At 49.5% G+C, this 22,774-nt stretch overlaps 1 protein-coding gene across 2 annotated transcripts in view; it reads left to right on the top strand.

Moving 5' to 3' along the window:
* TRIO (trio Rho guanine nucleotide exchange factor) overlaps positions 1-22,774 on the top strand; it is a 340,281-nt gene that overhangs the window by 248,338 nt on the left and 69,169 nt on the right. For both annotated transcript variants that reach the window (XM_057708158.1, XM_057708157.1), the window contains exons 32-34: positions 2,410-2,552; positions 3,163-3,262; positions 14,873-15,116. In XM_057708158.1, the coding sequence (XP_057564141.1) occupies positions 2,410-2,552; positions 3,163-3,262; positions 14,873-15,116 (487 nt within the window). The remainder of the gene's footprint in view (positions 1-2,409; positions 2,553-3,162; positions 3,263-14,872; positions 15,117-22,774) is intronic.

Raw genomic sequence — 22,774 nt, 5'->3', positions numbered from 1 at the left:
TTTATCCAGATTAGCTGCAGTGACAAATGCCAAAGAGTGCGTCTGGGAAATAATGCCAGATGTTTTAGCCAGATAGGGACTACTTTCATTTAGGACATAATAAAATACTCATGTTTAAATTGAAGAATCAAATTTCCTGCAGGCTTTACCAAATGAAAGTTTTCTAAGCAATTGGGGTAATATTTTTCTGACTTCTAATGAGAGCCTAAAGGAAATGATGTCTTTATTAATGTCAGAGATTGCTTGGTGGTGGTGGTGGTGATGGTTAGATGGTGGTGAGGGTGTAGATAGTGGTAGAGATGGTGATAGTGTAGGTGGTGGTGGTGGTGTAGATGGTAGTGGATATTTTAGCAGTGGGGACAGTGGTTATGGTATAGATAGATGGTGCTGAGGGTATAGACAGTGATAGTGATGGTGGTGGTGTAGTGGTGGATGTTTTAGCAGTGGTGATGGTGGTTGTGGTAAAGATGGTGGTGAGGGTATAGACAGTGGTAGAGATGGTGATGGTGTGGGTGGTGGTGGTGTAGTGGTGGATGTTTTAGCAGTGTGATGGTGGTTGTGGTATAGGTGGTGGTGAGGGTGTAGATGGTGGCAGTGGTGGTGTAGGTGGTATAGATGGAGCTTGTGGTGGAGGTGGTGACCGTAATGGTGGTAATGACAGTGATGGTGATGGCCTAGTAGTTGTAGAACAAAGTTGTAACCTTGTTTTACTTTTATTGTCTGGAAAGGAGAATTTTATTTGTAAATACTTTCTTAAACAGATTGAGACTACCAAGAGTATGAAACAAGTGATTCCTTTCCCTTTGCCAGGTGGGACCTTTACTTAGTACTCTAGCTGGGTTACCTTTCTTTTACTGTTTCTGAAAAATTGGTACCTTTTTTCCTTGTATAATTTCTTTCAGGTTAGGAGAATTGCTCTCCATAAATGTAATGATCAGTTCGCTCAATTTAAATTATGAGAATTTTCTTTATTTCTGAACCGTGGTGCAGAGCTCCTCTGTTGTCTCCAAACTCTGCCAAATGTCCTTTCTCAGATACTTCCCTTTGTTTAACCTCCCAAACATTTGTGTCAGGCATCTAGATTCCAGTAGCCCTGTGTCGTTCACGGTTTTCCATCCTGAGACGCTTACTTCCTGCACTGACTCCCCTGTTCCCTAGTCACCCTGCCTCCTGCCCAGGAGAGACGGATTTACTGCTCTCCTGGCGTCAGGTCTGGGAAGAAGCTAGAGGCTCCTCCTGTCCGTCATGTATTTCCTTGTTACTGCCCCTCAGTAACTTTGAAGACACATCCTCCAGTGAAAACATTTCCTTTAGAAAGAGAGTTCTCAGTATTGATTTCCTCTCCCAGCGTGGGCTTTGACTTCATGTTTTCAAGAACAAGGTCCACCGTGAGAAGATGCCGGGGTCCCCTCCCTGCGTGACCTCACCCGTAACCCACTGACGATTGTTCTAATGATTCACAGGGAGTTACGCTTATATCATAGGAGACTGATGTTTTCTGTAAGGAAATTAAAAACTGTTACTAAGGCCCAGAACATGTAAAAAGGAAAAAAAAAACAAAAACCCACCTTCTCTGAGGCACAGTGAAAGAAAACAGTCTGGAAAAAGTGATGCCGTATGCGTTCATTCAGCCAGTGCTTGTTGAGCATCTACGACGTGTCCTTTCCAGAGCCCTTTCTCCAGCTTTGCCGTGGAGTTGAGGGAAAGCCACCGTGTGTAACTGGCAGTAGGCGACCCTGGTTTATCCCAGCAGTCTCATGGGAGGTGGAGACAGGCAGAGACCGGGGGGATGGGCTGGGGCATCTGCTCCCCGGGAACCCCGGCTTCTTCACCTGCTGGCAGAGTGACCTTGGGCACATTTCCAGTGTGTCCATGCTGCAGGTCCTCGTTTCTAACAGGAGGATTAGGGAGGCCCCAACTCCACAGAGTGCGAGTGGGGGTGGGGAGCGGACGCAGGTGGGGAAGCAGTGCAGCTGCACCTGTTGATTGTGAGTCCGAGGGGCAAGGCGGCAAGCTGGGGGGCCGCTGGTTCAGGTCCCTGCTCGTGCTCCGTGGGCCGCTGGCCGCTTGTCTGCCTGAAGGGCCTCAAGACACTTGGGCTTGGGGGTGGCTGTGTTCTCATATTTACCCAGGGCTGCTTAGAAAAGGTCTTGGGACTGGGGAATAATTGACTACTCAGAGATCTGGAATAACATAAATCCCTGAGAATAAAAACGGTCTTGATGACAAAATATTCAACATGAGGGTCATTTATTTGGTGGCAGATTAAACGCAGGAGATGGTTGCTTTTCTGCTGAAAAGTTATTTTTTAAATGGGCAACTCCAGGAATGCGGGGACCTGAGTGTGTTGAGTGCGGGTTCTGGAAAAGGCCCCTTCTGCATCCTGATCGATTCTAACGCTTTGTCAAGGCCTCCAGTATAGAAAACAAGCAAGACTGGATCAAGCACATCCGGGAAGTGATCCAGGAGAGGACCATTCACCTGAAAGGTGCCCTGAAGGAGCCCATTCACATCCCCAAAACAGCTCCGGCAACGAGACAGAAGGGAAGGAGGTCAGTGCCTGGGGTGTTTTCTGTAAGTTTGGTTTTATTTAAGGAGAGAACCAAGGCAATGTGAACTTACTATTTTTCAAAAATCATTTTTCTCAGATACTTTTGAGAAACATTGAGGAATATTTTTTTTAAAAACTACAATTTATATGTAACATCATTCTTAGTAATGAAATTGCTTTGTCAAGACAACCACCTCCTTCAGCTTAGTGTAAACGAAAGTCTATATGCAAATCCCGAATTCTTTCCCTTTTCCACCGCAAGTGGTAACCCGTGCGCCTGTGTAAACCGTGCATGTGACCTTGGGAAAGTTATGTAGCATCTAGACGTTTTTGCTTCTCATTTCTAAAATGGCAGTGATCCCATCAGCTGTATTTTATTACTGTGAGAAGTGCAATGGTGGATGTTAGACTCTCAGCCCAGGGCCCAGAAAAAGGCCTGTTCTCAGTGAAGAATCATCTATCGTCACTAATACCACGGTGGCAGCCGCAGTCACGCACACCGATTTGCACCTTTTTAAACAAATCTGTTCTTCCTCCAGTGGCTGGTAGACAGCCTTTACCCGTCTCGAAAACCAGATCCAGCAGTGTCAGGAGTTTCTGTGTGTCTCCAGGGACGGAGAGGATCTGGACAGCCAAGGGGACGGCAGCAGCCAGCCTGATACCGTCTCAATTGCCTCGCGGACGTCCCAGAACACGCTGGACAGCGATAAGGTGAGCCGGAACCAGCCCTTTCTTAGGGGAGGCGCTGGTAGTCAGTCTCCGGTCGATCGATAAATGACAGTTTGTCATCAGCGTTTCGGAGCGTTGCCATGGGTTAAGAGAGGCGCCAGGACATGGTACCAGGAGCAAAGGTTTGGAGTGTCAGGGCTAGAGGGCTTGAACCCTGAGGTTTCAGAAGAAATCACTCTCCCTTCCCAGTGCCATTACATGGTTTTCTATCCGAGTGTTCTAAGACAGTGTGTTTAAGCGTTTCTATTTAGTATGAAGCAGAAGACCCTATTATTTTAAATTAAATCTTACACAGAGCCCTGGTGCGCGAAAGCGGGGCTGCTCTGAAGCAAGGGTAGCGGCATCTGCGGGTGAGCCCTGAGGCGCCCGTGCACTGACCGCCAGGAAGGAGGACCTTGATGTGCAGCAGAGTAGTCTGTACCTTCTACAGCAGTGCCCTCGAGTGTCCTGTGATTCTGTCTTGGTAGAATGAACAAACCTACAAAATAAACTGATGGGAGAAGTTGGAATCCTGGGCTTACGTGATGCACAGGTGACCAGAGTCCCCTGTAAAAGCCAGTTGGGGGACATTGATGTCCATAGAGTCCTCTGTTCCTACTGAGATGAGCACCTATTCTGTCATTTTCTAGAAGGCTAGGGCAAGTTGTTAAAGCAAATTATTGGACAGCAAGTAGGGGTTTCATTGAACTTACCGCCAGTTCAGAATTCCTGACTTTCTCACTGCCTGACATGGGCTGGACTTTCCCCCGGGAGGCCTTAGTCCTGAGTGGGCCGGAAGAGTCTACCTTTGCACGGCATCTCCACGGCCCACTCCCTGTCCTGACATCCTGTCGTTGGAAACGGCTGCTGTCAGAGGAGAGAGCCCAGTATCAGGGCTTGCTTCATGTGGCAAGTCTGAGTCCCACACTTCACTCTTTTCTTACTCGGTTTTGCAGAAAATTCATGGTGTTGAATGTTGTTTCCAGGACAGAAGTAAATGGGTTCAAAAATATTGGTTTCCTACACTGACTTCACTTTCAGAATCCTAGTTTGAGTAATTAGCTCTTTCCCAACCTCCTTTTTGGCTTCACTAAGTAATAGGTCCTGAAACTTAGAATGCTTAGAGTAACAGGACTGGAGAACAAAAACTCTGTCTCATTTGATTTTGTCTGGAGCTCAGTGTATTGCGTTCAGCAAATATTTCTCGTCAGCGGTAATAATGAGGGGTAAGATGAGTGACACGTTCATTCGTTGGTACCTAAAAGCCTCTCCCTGCGGCCCCACCCATAGTCATTCAGTTAAGAAAATAAAGTTTGAACTTGGAAACATTTCATTAGAGTAATCCTGATTATTAAAAAAAAAATTGAGGTAATTGGGTTATCTAAATAGTTACACAAGACTTCCACCTGAAAGAAAAGTCCCAAATGATCATGGCTCTGGCCGAGGGGCCCGGTTCACAGACTCACCTAGGCTGAGCACCGCCGCTTCAGCTGGATGCCCACCGAGCCCAAAACTCGCAGTCTCACCAGATGTGCTCTCGTGGATCTGGTCCGAGTTTACCTGAGTTTAAAAGTTTACTTAAAAAATAAGTTATTTGAATGAAACTGCCAGAGAAAAGTAAATGTAAAAAGTTTCATCTTTTGGAAGGGGTGTTGAGATTTTTCTGGAGGTTGGCCCAAGGAGAAAGGGTAACTTTGCTTCTCGGGTGGTTTACGTAGACGTGGGTGGTGGTGGGAGTCTGGAAGTGCCCCCTGCGTCTGGTAAGGGGCTCCTGGCTCTCCGGCCCCCGGCTCTGAGGTGGAGCAGCCCGGCGCCAGCTCTTGCCTCTGGCCCATGGAGAACCATGTGCTGGTGCCCCCGCGCCCTGTCCCCTGACTGGGGTTCACAGGAGGTGTGCCCCAGAGATAAGGCTCTGCCCTGGACTTAGGAATAGTTAACCAGTTCTACTTCGTTATAGCAAAATAGGCTTATGTGAACTTGGAATTGAGCCTGCACGACTCCTGTAGAAGAATGAGGCATTATCCTAGGAACTATTGCTTTTAAGACAGCAGATTCTAGTACCCAGTGAGGGAGAAGGAATAAATCACTCACAACAGCATAGGTTTCTAGAAATTTATCATTTTACCCTGGGGTATTAGAATTATTAAGAACTGCCTCTTAAATATTTTATCTGTGAAGGTAATTCAGTTTCTGTTTACCTTATCTCATACCTTATGTCTGAACTTCATTCCGTAGCTCAGAAATCCCTCCGGGGCTGCTTCTGCAAGGGCAGCCTGGCCTCCAGCCCCTGAGCTCCCGAGAGAGGCTGTGATAATGGCCTCTCACTCAGCCCTTCTCAGCCGCCCAGTGTTCTCATGACTCCCAGCCATCTTGAGTAGTGACACAGCAAAACTGTTTTCTTAAGTGGACATGGCATGTATTTAATACCCCTCATTGAGGCCATAGGTCCTTAATAGGCTCAGAAGTACACAAAAGGGATGAAATGTCTTCCTAAGACCGTAGGACTTCAATGCGTTGTCTTCTTCCGTTCTTGGGCTCTGCATTTGGGAGGAAAATAAGCAGTGTCTGAGACTTAATGCGATCGAGCCAGAATGTGAAGGTTGGCGGGGCAGTGCCCGTGAGGCCTTATACAAAAGAAGGCCCATGTTTGTGACCACACGTGTGCCTACACGCATGTATTCTCTGCTTTTGGGAGGTTTTCTTGTAGCCGTCTCCTTTTCTGTACTTTTCTGGTAGAACATTTCAAGGTCAGTAGATGATTTGGGAGAATACGTTTAAGAAACTGCATCCTTCTCTGAGTCAGTTTGTAAAATGCACTGTTTCTCTGAACTAGGCTTAACCAGAAAACCCTCTTATCTCTGATGGCAGTAACTTTTCATAGGTCTCAAGGTTCTTTCCACCCTACATATTTCAAGTTTAAATAGCCTCTGATGACACAGGCAGATCTGGCAAAGGAAATTACTTAGCATATTCTGCCTTTCGACTTAATTTATGATGTCTGTTATGAGTTAGTAGTTATCATGGAGTTTGGTTCCATTTCAGAAACTGGATGGGGGAATGTTTTTGACTCGCCCTTTTGGAGAATTCTTGAGGAAAAGTTATCTGCCCAGTGCTATAGTAACTCTCAGATGAGGCACAAAAGATTTTGGGAGAGCCTGTTCAGGAGGGGCTCCTGGAGACACCCTCTTTCCCAGGGCACTGTTAGCAAATACAGACCATAGGCCCCCTCAAGCACCTTTCCTTCTCTGAAACATCAGTTTCAAAATCTGCCATCTCTTTGTTCCAGCTGTAGGTTTAGCACTGATTCTTCCCCCGTGTTAATGGTACTTGTGCTGATAAAGCGACCTCATGAACATATAACTTGAGTTCCAAAGAAAACAAATGCTTGCCAGATTCTTCTCTCATTTGTCCTGAGCTTGTCTCACTGAGGTCGGGAGGAGACACCTCCAGGACATTGCGGGGACAAGGGAGGCCAGATGACCCTTGCGGGGCCACCCAGCAGTAGAAGCAGAAGCCAGAAATGGAATGTGGATTTCATTACCTGATGGGGTCTAAACCCTGTTATTTCACACTAGAGCTGAATATTTGTAGCGTGCTAAAGAAGCATTTTTAAATATTTTTCCTTCCGTCTGCATTATTATTAGTCTGTGATTTGCTTCATATAACAAAAATTTATATTATAAGGAAGACAGAAAATATGAGAATCAATTATAGGCTACTATAGAACAAGGCATCTTGAAGTCAGGATGAAAAAAATCACCAAGGCAAGACGGGGCAGCCTGTGGAAAAGCAGCCCAAGCCCACAGGGGGTCAAGTGTGAGCCTTCTTTAGGTCTAAAGCTGTGCGGTTCTTATTGGTAATGAATGAGAAATTCAGCTGAGACTGATACTTGGCACGAACTGCCCTAGGCTTGTAATATGAATGTATGAATCCACAGGCTTAAAAAAATAAATGGTTTCAGTTACTTTTCATGAAGTGTCTATAGCGCTGTGTTGGGACTATGAAATTTTATGTAGTTTAAAAAGTCAATAAACCTCTGTGAAGTGATAGTCTACACCATAGGAACTTGGATGGATTTACATAAATTGCAGCACTGAGGTAGTATATAAAGTAATTAATGCCAGTACGTTTTAAAACGTGGCTGGATTCACGTCTTTGAGAGAGGAAACCTGCTTAGGAGATGCCTCACGCTCACGTTCAGCCCCGTTCCTCGCATGCCTGGCACCGCGTGCACGCCAGCTGCCTAAGCTCACGCTCTCCCTTCTGCCTGAAGCTGCCAGGAGCCGGGGGCGGGGGGGGGGGGGGGGGGGGGGGGCTTGGCTCAGAGGCACCGCCCAGCCTGCTGGCCTTGCCAGTCTCCCAGGGCCTCTTGTAGGTTTGCCCGTGTGGCTTTCATTCAGAAGCCTTTCTATGGACAGCACATAGTTTTAATCCCCAGACATCAGTTAAGAGTCCCGACTCTGCCCAGAGGGTAACAGGGTAGAGCAAGCAAAGTATTTAATGTCCAACAGCAGATGGTTAAGAACAAGGAGGCGCTCCCCAGCCAGGCACCTGAGCTCTGCTTCTCAGCAGCCTCTCTGTGCCTCAGTTTCCTCATCTGTAAAAGGGGACAGTAAACTCCCCACTCTAGGGCCGTGAGCATTAAAAATGTGCGTTTAGCGCAGTGCCTTGCATGTACTGAGCACTGCATAGACATGAGCATTTGAAAAATTGCCTTCTCCCTCATTACTAGCTGTCGCAGATTGCTGTACACCAGTGTCTTGGTGAGCACTCTTGATTACAGGTGGATTTAGAAACTAATCATGTTCGTTAGGAGCTAGAAGCTGAGCTAAGGGTAAATTGTTCAGACTTAGTGCCTAACTTTTGCATCTTGGTGGCTCAAAAGCAAAATACTGACCACGTATTGAATGGGCAGCCTCTGAAGAAGGGTGAGACTCTTGTTTGCAACGTTTTCCCAGCCACTTCTCTTTAATCCTGCTGCATCAGCTGCAGATGACTCCATGCTCATCACAGGGTCGGAGCCTGCTTTCCCAGATGCGGGGAAATCATCCCCGGTGCAGCCCAGGACAGGTGCTGCCCCACAGGAGTAAGCAGGGGACAGCCCTCCCCGCTGGCAGCCTGGTGAGGGTGGCTCCTGTCTCTCTATCTTTCTAAGTGACTAAGGCTTTTATAGTTTTTAACAAGTTTCTTAAGTGCTCTCATAAAGCCACAGAATGAATGCAGTCTTTGATGACTTTAGTTAGTCAGAAAAACAAAATCCCCCACACTAGAGAGCCTCAGTTCTAAGAAAAGGCAGATTTTTTTAAAACTACAGCTTTAGGTATGAATGTAACAAAAATGTTTCTAAAAATAGTGGCGCATCCAGAAGTGCTTTTCAATGTAAATTTTACAGTCCTGGTCAAAGTCTCTGTTGACAGTAACAGCCCATCTTTGATTCCAACTCAAGGCCGGTGGTTTATTCTGGTTTTTCTTCCTTTGGATGAGGGGCATGGTCGGCTGGTTACCTGGCCGTCATACCATCGTTCTTCAGGAGGGGGAAAAGAAAGAGGCCTTTGGAATGAACTTTTTTGGATAAGTGCTGCTCACTCAGGAAACGCAGCCAACAGGCTCATTTGGGCTCAGTTGTCCTAAGAGGGGTCCTGCTTTCCAGGGCCTGTGATTGAAAGTAGCACAGGTGGGGTCCAGCCGTCTGCTTCCCGAACCACATTCCTTTTTTCTGTTATTCATTCATGCCCCGCAGCTCAGCCCGTGGCACCTGCTCAGCACGGGCTGGAGCCTCTCGCTGTGAAATGTTGGGAGTGAGGGCCGGTGTGACACTGGTACCGGCTGCTCCTGCCAAGCCTGGAGACCTGGTACCTGGGAGCTGTCCTCTCTCTGATCTGCCTGGCTTTTTACACTTAGAATTTGCCTTTTCAACTGTATTTTTTAAATTTAGCTTCTTGACATCTAACTTCCCATTGCACCTCGTGTGTCACAGTCAGGGAAGGCTTCCAGGAGTTATTTTCATGTCAAAGCCAGCATGTGATCACATCAGCTAAGAGGAAAGGATTAACCTCCGTGGATACTATACTGTTTCTTTTCTGGGTAAAAAGGTATGGTAAGCTGCTGCTTTTGAAAAAGTTTTTTTCTCACAGATTTTTTTTTTCTTTTTCTCTCCTGCTTTCTTTTTTCTTCCTTTTTTTTCTTTATCTTGGGGGGAGGGGTAAGAAACAACATTTTTTGGCATCTTAACCATTTTTCAGTCCCCGCAGATTTCTTTTTGCACCCCGATATGTGAGAGACTCACAGAGGTCCCCTTGGAAACCCAGCCGCGGATTTTGGTGACAGCTTCTCCTGTGAACTTGGCCCTGGGATTGGGGTGAGCTAGGGGCCTGATGGTCACGTGGTTGGGATGTCCGCTGATAAGCCCAGCCTCTGGCCTCCGCGAAGTTGTCCAGGAAGAAGCTCGGGGCGGGGAGAAGCTGAGTGATGCGTTTCCTTGGGGAATTGTTCTGGCTGCCCGTGGCGGCCTTTCTCTTGTAACCACAGTCACTAACGGAGCCGTGCTTCCTAATCCGCTGTAAATGAGGAACCACTCTTTGGTCTGCTCTGTGTGAAACCTTCACAAAACTGCAAGACCCTTTTGTGAGGTTTCTGAGTGCCTGCGTTGTACTGGGCTGTAGGACGTGACTGTTCGTGAGTTGCTACACTCTGTTCTGTAGGGGAGGGTGGCTTTTATTAGACTGCTTCCCCTCTCCTTTTGAAGTGCTCTCAGAAAGTTGGCCAGACCCCCACCTGCAGTTGATCTTAGGTTCTCAAAGCAGATTCATTTGCAGTGAGGACGATGTCATCCGCGTGTCGGTCGTAAAGAGCCCCTGTTCCTCTGGCGGAACCTGCCCGGAGCTCACCTGGGAGCCGGTCATTGGATCCAGGTGTTTGCTGCTGTCTCTTGGGAACTCTTCGTTCTTGTAACACAGACGTGCCTCATTACAGAGCTCCTGGGAGAGGATGCCCGAGGGGTGGGCGAGAAACCCCCCACCGTGGCTCTGCTTCGGTGACTGTCCTTCACTGGGTTCAGGCAAAGCAAAGCAATATCACAGGGTTTCTCCAGAAAACCTAAAAAAGTACACTTCTGTTCTGTGTGGTGATTGTTGAAGGTTCACACGCCTGCGGCCAGATAAGTATTTTATTCTTTTGGGTGAAACACAGCAACGTGTTCATTTTCTGTCATTCTAGAGAGAATTCGGGCAGAGGGACCCTGGTTTGATTCTGCTAGTTGTCTGTGCGCCTGGGTCATTGGATTCCCCTGGCAGCCTTTTCAGAGGGACCCGGGTAGTCTTGGAGGAGCCATTTCATCATAGTATCCTTGCTCCAATTAAGGCCATTTTCCTATCATACTTTTTAGTCACCACATTTAATTTTTTTTAAGTGAAAAGCAGAAAGATTGGGGGGGAAAACATCTTCCAGTGAGAATGTCGCAAGAGTTAGTGTGAGTCATGGAAATTGAGGTTTTCATAAATTGCAATCCCAAACTAAGTGCATGGTAAGGAGCCCATGGTACAAGTTCATGAAACACATAGGTGTGAACAAGGCAGTGTGAGACCTCTCACAAAATACGGTTGGGAAGGAAAAGTGAATTTTTAAACTAGCTAAATGGAACGGTAATTCTTTCAACATAGTGATGAAATTGTGTCATGGGGGGTAGAAATGTTGCTGACAAATAAGACCCATTAATGATGTGTAATGTGTAACCTGAACTTTTTCTAATTAGAGGTTTAATTCTAATTAAAAGGCTGTAATGACTTGTATTGATACTTCAAAATAGTTGTCTTTTATATGAAAAAAATTTTTGTTTTGTTAATTAACAAGCCTGATTTTAAAAATTAGCTTTGAAATAAGTTTAAAATACTCAAATGTGAACATTGAGACAGAAGTCCACGGGTTGTGTGTTCTCTGCGCTAGGAAATGTCCATTTACTCCTGCTCTTACAGATTTGTGCAGGGGATTCTTACAGGAAAGGTCAGTTTGTTCTTCGGGGTAGAGCCAAGAAGATAGGATTTTTTTAATGATAATTCTAGCGCTGTTTGAAAACAGAGTCTTCTGGTACTAGATTTTGTTACTAACTTCTCAGAGAGCTTTGAGAAAGAATTTTGACTCAGTATGTAATTCTTTGTCAGAAGAGGCTCCATTTTCGTTTCTCAGGCTCTGTCAAGTGCACAGATGTTTCCAATAGTTTTGATGACTCTGTGAGGGGCTGAAAACTCAGCGCCAGAAAAAACGTCCCGCTCCATTCCTCTCTGCAGCCCCTTTCTCCCTTCCCACCCTTCCCCCACCACAGAACACAGCACGTGGCTTTGAGCAGCCTGAAAAATCCCTACAACTGGAGAAGGAAACCAACTGGCCCAGGCTGGTGATGAGGGAGTGTGTCTGAAGCCGAGCTTCCCAGGGCAGGGGTGGGGGGCGTGGTGACACGCCGGGGCCACGTGCTCAAGCAGGCCCAGTGGACCGGCGGCCGTCCTGAGAGAGCGTGGGCCACGAGAAGCGTCCCTAGGGAATGCGGGTCTGAGGGGCCTCAGCAGGCGGCTGGGCTCTTCAGGGGGGCCTGTGCACCGGCACATGTTCCCTGGGGATGGGAGACATTCCTCCTTCTCGTTACAGGGATCAGCCACTTCCATAATGTGACTTTTTACGAGGAAAATCCTTCTCTGGGCTGGGCCTCTGCTGTGAACCTCATAACATTAGCATCTTCAGTTGTTCACAGAGAAGCGTGTGAGATTCAGCATGGTTTTTCCAAAGGGAAGTTTGTAAAATTTAGACGGGGATGAGTCACTTGTGGAAAATGTCCTTTGTGGCCTAGCAAAGCCAGTTCCTTTTGTAGGTATATATGCTTTATTTTGGAAGAGTCTTGTTTTGTTTTGCTTTCTGTGGCTGTCTAGTAGACATGTGTTTCTTGTTCGAAATCTCTCAACTTTCTCTGGAGAGACAGGGTGTTAGAACAGGAGGGCCGTGGAGTGCCTGCAGCGTGACAGAGGGCACTGGGGGCCACGAGCCCGGGGGGAGTTCTCTGCGGGGGTGGGGCCGGGCGGCCGCTCTGGGCGGGAGGTTTCCCAGCAGGGGGATGGCTGGCCCTTCCTCCCGTGCACCCCACCTCATCCCAGCGTCCATCTCCTGCTCCTATGTGGTCTCTGCTGATGCCCGAAGGGTGACAGAAAACTGGACACGTCACACACTGAACACAGGCAGACTTCACTCCCGGAGTCACAGAAGAAAAGCCCCTGTTTCGTTTTGGTTTTCAAACAGCGCCTTCATTTTTAGAGCAAACCTGTTTTACCTTTTTCACTTCAGCAAACGTCTGACCACTTGCTGGATACAAAGCACCGCCCAAGGCAGCTTCAGGAGAAGCCTGCTCTTCAGCAGCTCCTCCTACGAGCTGTGCGCTGGCCCTTGGCACCGGGGCGCGCACACCGGGCATGGAAAGGTCGCAGGAGAATGACACCAAGCTGCTTCCTGGTGCCGAGGACTCACGCTCTCTCTCACACATGCACGCATGCACACACACACACAACCCGAGACATGGCTTATGTCAGAATTGAGACACAATTTGTTCAAGGACGAAGTGCTAGGGACGGTAGGTACAGGAGCGACCTCTCAGAGGGCTTTGACGGGAGCTTCGATGAGAGCAGCCGGGGAGGTGCAGGCCCTAAGCAGAGGGGTCATGGACACAGGGCGTGCGGGCCCCTCCTCAGAAGGAGACACGGCCACTTTGGGCTGCGAAGCAGGTGAGAAGCAGCTGAGCCTGCCTGGGGAGGTGGGCCGGCACCTCCTTATGGGAACCTTGGGTCTTATGCTATGTGTCTGCAGTTCTTACATAGGAGGATGGCGTGTGCAAACGTTTTCAGAAGGTGACTGGCAGTGGTGTTTGGTTTGGAAGGAGAACTTGCCCCAGGCAGGCCACGCAGGAGGCCACTACAGAATCCAGATGAAGTGATCGGGGTGGGCCTGCAGAGGAAGGCAGGAAGCAGAAGGACATTCTAGAGTCCGTTTGGAGGGTGAAAAGGAGTGTGGTTAACTGTGATGCCGTTACCCAAAAGGCAACAGTGGAAGAGAAACAGATGCGGGGGCGAGTCATGAGTCGCGTCCCAGACTCACTGCTTTGAAGGACAGGGAAGCAGCGGGCCTGGGTGCCTGCTTGGAGATGCTCAGCACAGCACAGAGGGTGCGGTTCTGGACCCCACGAGGGGATGGTGGGCAAACTAGAGTCTGTCTGGGGCTGCCCAGGTCAGAGGGCCAGAGGGGGCGGGCCAAAGACAGGGAGCTGGTCACAAGATTCTTATGTAGGAGGGGAGATAAAGAGCACACGTGTGTGCTGTTCCCAAGGAGTGTGCGGTCTAAGGGGAGAGATGGCAAACGGCTGTGAGAAGGCCCTGCACTCGTTTCCCAAGCAGAGGTCGCAGAGTTGATGCTCTTTATGGAGTTTGTGGACATGCATCAAAGGGCCTAAGACTTAGAAGAGTTTGCATAGAAAATGGGAGTGAGTTTAGAGGAGAGGAGAGAGGAGGGAAAGGCCTTTCAGGCGAGAAGCCACGTGACATGTGGGAGGAAAGCCAGTGTCCACGTGGTACATGGGAGGGAAGCCGGTGTCCACGTGGCACGTGGGAGGGAAGCCAGTGTCCACGTGACACATGAGAGGGAAGCCAGTGTCCACGCAGCGTGTAGCGCAGCATGTTGAGGCGTGGCGTGGGGCGGGGGCCTGGGAGGAGCTGGGGTCTGTGGCAGAAGGTCGGGAAGGTGGCACTAGGGGGTGGGGAGGGCTCGGAGGGTGTTGCAGAGAGAAGGGTGTGCTCCGCCCGGGTTTCGGGCCCCCCCCCCCCACTCTGCGGCTGCACATGCGCTGAGGAGCCCGCGCTCTCCCAGCCACACCGCTGTCACCAGCCTGGAACTGAACGCGTCTCATTTTATCCCGGTGTTTCACAGCAGTCCCCCCAAAGGGCCTGCAAGCAGTTTTTACTAGTTTACGCTGAGTTTAAAAACGAGCACAGTTGACCTTTAAACACACACAGGTTTGAACTGCGAGGGTCCGCTTATAGGCGCATTATTTTCCAATAAATACATATATGTACTGTAAATGTATTTTCTCTTCCTCACGTTATTCTTAACAAGTTTCTGTTTTTTTGCTTGCTTTGTTGTTAGAGTGCAGTAGGCAGTACCTGTGGCATACAAAGTGTGTGTTAGCTGTGCCTGCTGTTGGCGGATGGGGGGCTACCAGACGTTAAGTTTGGGGGGAGTCGAAACACACGCAGGGGGGTCGGCGCCCCAGCCGCCACGTTGCTCAGGGGTCACCCGTGTATGGCGCTCTTTGGGAAGGGAGATGTGTCTCAGGCACAAAAGTATTTGGACACTCGTATGGAAAACCGTTAAATTCTGATCATGTAGCACAGAAAACCGTGATTATACGTTAGAATGTGAGAAAGTAAGTAACTGAGTGTTTTGAAAGGGGCGTCAGCTGAGGGACGGGGAGGCGCGAGTGCCCGCACCCGGCCGGGGCCCCGTGCTCTGAGCCCGCCAGGGAGCGGCAGCCTCACCTGCGGCGGGCCGGTGGCTTGGGCTCGCTGACCTGTCCCTCTCCCTCCCCAGCTGTCCGGCGGCTGCGAGCTGACGGTGGTGATCCACGACTTCACGGCCTGCAACAGCACCGAGCTGACCATCCGCCGCGGCCAGACCGTGGAAGTCTTGGAGCGGCCCCACGACAAGCCTGACTGGTGTCTGGTGCGGACCACCGACCGGTCGCCCGCCGCGGAAGGCCTGGTCCCCTGCGGCTCCCTGTGCATCGCCCACTCCAGGAGCAGCATGGAGATGGAGGGCATCTTCAACCACAAAGGTAGGAGTCCGCGGGCGTGGATGGCCGTGACGGTCCTACCGGAAGCTACAACGGTGTTTCTGTCCCCGCCTCCTGCAGCCTCGTAATAGGTACGGTCCCTCCCGGTCACTCGTGCCCCAGTCCGTTGTCATCGTGTCTCTGGGCCTTCTTAAACCATTGGGAGCTGAGGCGGAAGGAGGATTTCACCTGTCACTCAGAAATAAGCATTGTCGCGTTTTCCCAGACCGCTAATAAGATACTGGGTTAGAGAAGGAGAAGGAGGCCGTTCTTTTGGGAGCCAGTGTCATTCATAAATGGAGAAGACAGAGAAGGCACTGTTCTCCAGGCAATGTTGAGAACAGGTAGGGGAGGTGGGACCATACTCAGCATCTCCCTAATCAGGTTCTCTCATTATGGATCCTTCATTTTATTAGTGTCAGATGCTAGACAGTTAAGCATGCAGGCCCTGGGAGTTTAACCACTCCATCTTCGTAGCTCGGTAAGGGGTCTTGGGGCATCCCAGACTCCCCAGGTTCCCTGCCCGGAGAGAGAGCGCAGCTGGAGCCCTGGAGGGAGGCCGGCAAGTCAGGCAGGGCACAGTGTCAGGGATCTACGGCTGTGACAAGACAGGTGGCTTTTGAAAAAGCAATGCTTTTCAACTGAAATAACAGGGCATTTGAACAAAACAGCACTCGGCATTGTTTGGAGACTCCTTTAGAGGCAGGCAGCTGTAGCAAGGCTGCTTTTCCACGTGTGTCTGATGCATCGGTAACGGGCTCCTGGCGAGAGTATGAGAGTCTCTTTATCCTGAATGTCCAACATGGGCACTGCTGGAATGATGCGGCTTGAAATGGGGCCCGTCTGGATTGAGCTGCTCTGCAGGTGCGAAATACACACTGGATTGCAAGACTTAATGTGAGAAAAGAGTGTGTAATTATTATGCAGACACTACATGCTGATATGATAATACATTTTATAGGGTAGGTTACATAAAAGGTATTATTAAAATTAACTTCACCTGTTTCTATTTACTACTTAAATGGTGGCTACTAGCAAATTTTACATTACATATACAGCTTGCACTATATCTGCTGGACAGTGCTGGTTTAATTCCTCATCTTAGGAGCTACTTTGGGGCCTTACGACCTTTTCAGAAACACTGGTCTGTAGCTTCTAGACAAATGCACACTGGGTAGAGTTTATTGTGCTTTGAACCACATTAGGTCACACTCTTCATTTCTCTGCAGTGCTGGCAAATGGCCCATTCTTGCAGATTTGGAAGTCTGCAGTTTGCCTCCCCTTCCTGAGGGAACGTCGCTGTGCTCTTAGGTTCCAGCTCTTTGCTGTGAAGTTTGGGACACTGCAGTTGTTCCCTCTGTTGGTCAGCTGTGCCCTCTTTACCTTCATGCTGACGCGTCCTGGAGACCATCTGAGGGGTTAGTCACGGCACTGAGCTGAGTGAGTCCGCACAGGAAACAGCGACTGACTAGCTCACCTCGGTAATTACAGGCCGGCCGTGTCCTGGATCTCTCGGGGCCTAAGTGGGCCTTTACTGTCACCTCAGTAAGCAGCTGGAAGAATTAGGCTGTGATGTCTCCAGGGCTCCAAAGAGAAAGGCAGAGAACTTTTGGATTTTGCTCCACAGCTGAGGCATCTGCTTTCGTTTCTGGTGAAGCCGCCCGTGCGTTGAGGCAGCGTCGGACCTGCCCTGCTGTGTGTGGTTCTGAGTCCCGGTGCGTTGGACCTGCCCTGCTGTGGTTCTGAGTCCAGGCAATGGCCTGTGCTGGGCTGTCCATTAGCCCATCACCAGGGTGTTTCCAGAGTTGCGTGATGTATTTAAGTCCTTGAGTCTGAGTTGAAAATAAAGTACAACTTTTTTTTTAGTTCATCTGTTATGTGCAGAGGAGCCCTGGTGAACTTAAGCTACAAATAACATTTGTTCTGAAAGATACCTGTTCATGTGTGCCTTTCCTGTGGTGTGTTCTCTACTTCCCGGTGTCCCAGCTGCAGGCTGGCCAAGCAGAGAGAACCGTGTATTTATCACCCTTGACTTTGTCCTGAAAACTTCTTGTGCAGGCTGGGTTTGTGCTTATCTTTTGGCTTAACTACCATTCCATTCCCTGAGCCTTTTCTCTGACATTCTGTGACGTTCTGGCACCTGGGACATCACTCTTGCTCCTCACAAAGCTCCTACCTTACTGAGAAGGTTTTTCTTTGTTGATCTCTAAAGATAATTTCTTAAATGTCTATGATTCTTGCTGCTCTGACCTTCCAGGTGGAGAAACAATCGCATTTACTAATCTCCAGTTCCAAAGTTTTCTTAGCCTTCGTGCCTCCATTTCTTCGCAACTCCCCAATCCAAACAACTTAAATTTCCAATATCAAAAACACGCTTATTGAGATCAGATGCCTTTGTATTTGGTTGTGTGTGATATTTAAGAACTGCAGTGTGGCTGGGAGTGTAAACACGCGGGTCAGCCCAGGAGGGCCCAGTCCTTCCTGCGAGCGCTGCCCGGGCCACTGGTGCTCTGAGGCGTGGCGGGAGCTGGAGGTCTGCTGGACGGTGAGTGTGCTTGGAGTTGATGAGCACTGGGCCGCGTGTATCCCACCGGGTATCCCTGGGTGACGTGGGGAGAAGACAGAAAGAGAACGGATTTAAGTGAACAAGACGTGTAATCGCACAGTTTGTTCTTCAAGGAGATACTTTTGCATCTGAAACTAGACTCCACTGTGAACATCCTTTGCGGGAAAGGCCCGTACGGGAGGGCCGCCGTGGGGCAGGGTCTGTCGACAGGCGGCCTTGGCACCTGGCAGCCTGGTCTCGTCTTGCTCTGGCCGCCACCCTCCCCATCCCAGCCTCTCAGTCACAGGTGGCGCCCAGGCAGCAGCCACACTAAGTGGAACAAGGCCTCAGCAAGTCCCTGTGCTCCTCAGCTCGTGTGTGTCTCTCTGTGTGTGTGTGTGTGTGTGTGTGTGTGTGTGTGTGTGTGTGTGTGTGTGTGTGTGAGTGTTTCACACCGCCTTCACCACATCAGGATCTCCGGGGTCTGGGCCCAGCGAGCCTGCCAAGCAGCCAGATTGAGAAGCTCTGGCCCCCACACCCCCCGTGTGATCATCGATTAACTGCTGATAGAGAGTCACAGAATTATCTTTACTCTCTTAGAAAATCTGAGGGATTTTTCTGTCCTGCTGTCTCCGTGTGGAAAGCTGTCACTGTTCTTTGTTTATTTACTTAGCCTTGGTCCCCGGAAGGGAGCAGGAATGTCAGAAGTGTTTGTATTCCCGACGAGACCAACACACCACATCCCCTTCTTGGTGCTACCCTAGGCTGAGTAGGCCAGCTCTTCCCTTTCTTCTCAGCCAGAACTACCATACGTGATGGCGTTTGAAAGCTTAGCTCCGGGAATCTGCTCCCTGGAGCAGAGCAGGGGCCCTGAACGGGCGGCAGTGCCCAGAGTTGGTGGTGATAGGATAGAAGATACTCCGTAAAAGTACGATTGTCTTGGTCGGTAACTGGGCAGAGTCGCAACCCGAGCTTTCTGCGGGGCACGTGTCTGAAGCACATCAGGGCAGCCTTTTGACTGTATTCGCTTTCTTAAGTGTAAAACAAGCATCTGTCATCAGTCTTGAGGGGGTTCTTCCATTGTGTTCGCACCTGGATCATTGCATCTGAAAGACTGCCCATGTGACGTCATGGCACTGCCTGTCACCTGAGGTCTTCCACTGCCCGGCCTGGCCCAGTTCGAGTTGAATTTAGAAAAAGTTGCTTCCAGCCACCACTGAATTGCTTTTTGCTAAAATTTGGTTTTAAGAGAAGACATTTCAGTGGTAAGAGTGACGTTTAATGGGTGGAGCCTTTGGAAGAGGTGATGTGTTGAGTTCGCAAGATCTGTGCCTTGTGTCAGGAGGACCTGAGTTCTGATTGCATCTCTGTCTTTGGTGACGTTGCAACCCAGGGCCTGAGGTGGGTGGAAGCGGGTGGTCTCTGAGGTCCTTGCTGGCTCTGACATTCTCAGGTTGTATGTCTCCTGAGGCCTTTCTGAAGGAAGGGCAATTCCAAACCCTCCCCCTTTTCTGTATGCTAACCCCTAGTGAGGTGACAGGTGGTCTTTTTGCTAGTTTGTTGATATATTTAGGAGAAAATACCCCCTTAGGAACCTTAGTCTTAATCTCTCCTAAAGTTGTTTATAAAGTTTTTCTTTCTGGAATAGTGTATATAGGTCAGTACTTGCATTTCACTTTGAAGAAGTTAAAAGCATGATTTTTTTGCTCTGAATTCTTCATTAGAAAAACAAGGGAACAAAAACATGACAAAATTTGTTGCTTGCTGACCACTTGGGCCTCTACGCCCAGGGACTTTGACTCGGTGTACCACACTTACCGAAAATGACATTTCGGAAATCCCCTGCGATTTCCGGTTTACCACATCACCTACAGAAAAGTGGGCATCAAGTAAAAGAGAAGACCCAGGAATTCTCTATCATAAATGCAGCAATGTGTGAGTGTTATCAGTGAAATGGGGCATTTTCTTTAATCCAAGTGAAAATTAGGAAAGTGAGATTTTTCATGAGAAACTACCTGAAATGTAGGTTTTTCTCTGGGTGCCACCTGGGGCTGCCTCCTTGTATCTCTGGAAACATTCTGCCAGGGTTTTCCTGTCCATCCTTCTCTCCACCTGAATATTTGAGAGTATAATATTGACTCTCAAATATTCAGTCACTGGCCTGTCCTCCCAACGTTTTATGACTGGTTTGTTTCACTTAGCATAGCGTCTTCAGGGTTCATCCATGCTGTAGCCGTGTCAGAATGTCCTTCCATTCTAAGGTTGGCTCTTACTCCGTCGTATGGGTAGATGACAGTTTGTTATCCATGCATCTGTCGATGGACACTGGGGTTGCGTCCGCCTCTGGTGTGTTGTGAGTGGTGCTGCTCTCTGCAAGTCTCTGCTTTCAGCGGTTTGGGGAGTACAGCCCGACATGCAACTGCTGCCTCATAAGATAGTGCTGTTTTTAACTTTGGAGCGTGCCCACCGCGTTTCGTTACCTTTATCTAAATAGTACGCTTCGCGCATATTCTCTTCTTTCCATTGCCACCACTGCCTCCTCCCCCTAGGGCTCCCAGCCTCACTTCTCACCCTGTTACTGCAGCTAAAACAGAAACCCGGTCATACTGTGCTCCTGCTTACATTTCTTCAGTGACTTGCTGTTGGTCACAGGGTAAAATCCAGTTTCCTAGCACATCCCACATGGCCTTGCACCTCACGCTCGCGTGCGGAGGTATGCACACGGTGAGTGCACACGTACCCTCTTTCTCCCCCTGGTGTGGTCATCAGGTAACGGGGAGAGGGGTTCTTACTCCCTCGGCCCACCTGACACTTCCGTCGCTTCTCACCAAATGAAAAATTCTGCAGGAAAAAAAAAGAACGTATCCAGTGAGTCTTTGGAGGTGAGGGTGCAGGTGACAAGTATTTCAGCACAGAGGCTCATGTCAGGGAAGCCTGAGAACGTCCCCACGAGATGAACTCCGGGGACCACTAAAGACACACAAGGAGCCACACAGGAACTCACTGAGGGAACTTTAAAATTTTAATAGGAGCGGCGGGTGCAGTAATAGTGCTGAGCTTGCCAGTGTGGTGGAGGAAGTACAAGGAACAGGCTTTAAACAGCAGGGCTGACGAGGCGCAGAGCCTGCCCCCACAGCCGTCATGGAGAGAAGCGGCCCTGAACAGTGGGCACGGGGGCTATAACTGGAGGCCTGTAACTCGGAGGTGGGGCCTGAGCAGGGGTGTTCACACGCAGATGCGTGCCGTTCATCGTAATCTGCTCGGTCCAGTTCTGTTCTCTGGTTTTTTGCTTTAAAGATACACACCTTATATAGATAAATCCATGGGGCCACGGCTCAGAGCTGTGTAAAGGGGACCTACTGTTTATACTACATGCAGTTTCCTTGAATGATTGATTGAATGAATGAGTGAGCGAGTGAATGAAGTGCCCAGGTCCTGGCCCTGCAGGTTTTAAACTCCACAGCTGAGTCTCAGGGCGACACTGGCCAGCCACTGTGTGAGGGTGAAATTAGGGCACCCTGAGTTGCAGCGCATCTGAGCCCCTGTCACCCTCCCTCGGGGCTGTTCTCCCCACCTGGCCCCTTCCTGCAGCCTCTGCGAGGCCGTGGCTCTGCCCACTTGCTGGTGGCACCCACCACTGCCCACACCTCAGCTCCCATGTCCCTTGATCCCATGCGTGCAGGGGAGACCGGATGACAGGACTTAGCAGAGGTGTGCAGATAGCGCAAGGGGAGGACTCAGGAGGGCCCCGGTGCGTCCTCTTCCAGGACCCCCAGGCCCAGGTCTCACCACCTGCGTCCCCAGCCTGTGCCCGATGTCTGGGTTTGGCTGGCCCGCGGCTCAGGGGTCACTGTAAAGTGGTTTCCTTGCTCAGAATACAAGCAGTTGCTAAGATTCCTCACCCCCATCCGGGCACCTTCCCAGTTCCCAGGACAGCGTCTTCCCAGTACGGCCCAGCACATCTGGCAGAGGGGCACCCCCTCCTGGGAGAGGAAGCCTGGCCTCTGCTCACAGGGCCAAGGCCTCGTCCTCTACTCTCCCTCCAGCCCCACCGCCACCCGGAAAAGCAGCAGCTCTGCAGATACTCAGGTGTTTCTCTACCTTCGCTAGAAACCTGTGCGACCAAAAGTGGAGCTCCCGGACCCAGGCCTCTTGCATTTCCCCGAGGATATTGAGGACAACTTGGTTCACATTTGTTCTACCGAAGTATATCATCTTTCCCAAATCATGAAACCCTCTGCCCCAAGGATGAATCTAAGTCTCCTATCACTTATGCCTACTTATGACTTTTTTTTAAAAAAGATTATTTATTTATTTATTTACTTTGGCTACGTTGGGTCTTTGTTGCTGCACACGGGCTTTCTCTAGTTGTAGCAAGTGGAGGCTACTCTTCGTTGTGGTGCACGGGCGTCTCATTGCAGTGGCTTCTCTTGTTGCAGAGCACGGGCTCTAGGCACACAGGCTTCAGTCATCGTGGCACACAGGCTCAGTAGTTGTGGCTCATGGGCTCTAGAGCACAGGCTCAGTAGCTGTGGCACCGGGCCTTCGTTGCTCCACGGCACGTGGGATCTTCCTGGACCAGGGATCAAACCTGTGTCCCCTGTATTGGCAGGCAGATTTTTAACCACTGCGCCCCCAGGGAAGTCCTGCTCATGACTTTTAAATGACCTGTACATTTTTAGAAAACGTAAGGCGTTAAACAGGCTTTGATAATGTTAAATATTTTACTCAGCCATAAAAAGGAACAAAATTGGGTCATTTGTAGAGATGTGGATGGACCTAGAGTCTGTCACACAGAGTGAAGTAAGCCAGAAAGAGAAAAACAAATATTGTATGTTAACACATATGTGGAGTCTAGAAAAATGGTACAGATGAACCTATTTGCAAGACAGAAATGGAGACAAAGAGGCAGAGAACAGACATGTGGACACAGTAGGGAAGGGGAGGATTGGACAAATTGGGAGATTGGGATTGATGTTTATACACTGCTGTGTGTAGAACGGATGGCTAGCGGGAACCTGCTGTAAAGCAGAGGGAGCTCTGTGCTCGGTGCTCTGCGACGACCTAGGTGGGTGGGATGGGGCGGGTGTGGGAGGGAGGTCCAAGAGGGAGGGGA

The sequence above is a fragment of the Hippopotamus amphibius genome, chromosome 15 (assembly GCF_030028045.1).
Source record: "Hippopotamus amphibius kiboko isolate mHipAmp2 chromosome 15, mHipAmp2.hap2, whole genome shotgun sequence".
In the NCBI taxonomy this organism is placed as follows: Eukaryota; Metazoa; Chordata; class Mammalia; order Artiodactyla; family Hippopotamidae; genus Hippopotamus; species Hippopotamus amphibius.
The sequence above is the reverse complement of the archived record's forward strand: the minus strand, read 5'-3'. Positions and strand labels throughout refer to the sequence as shown.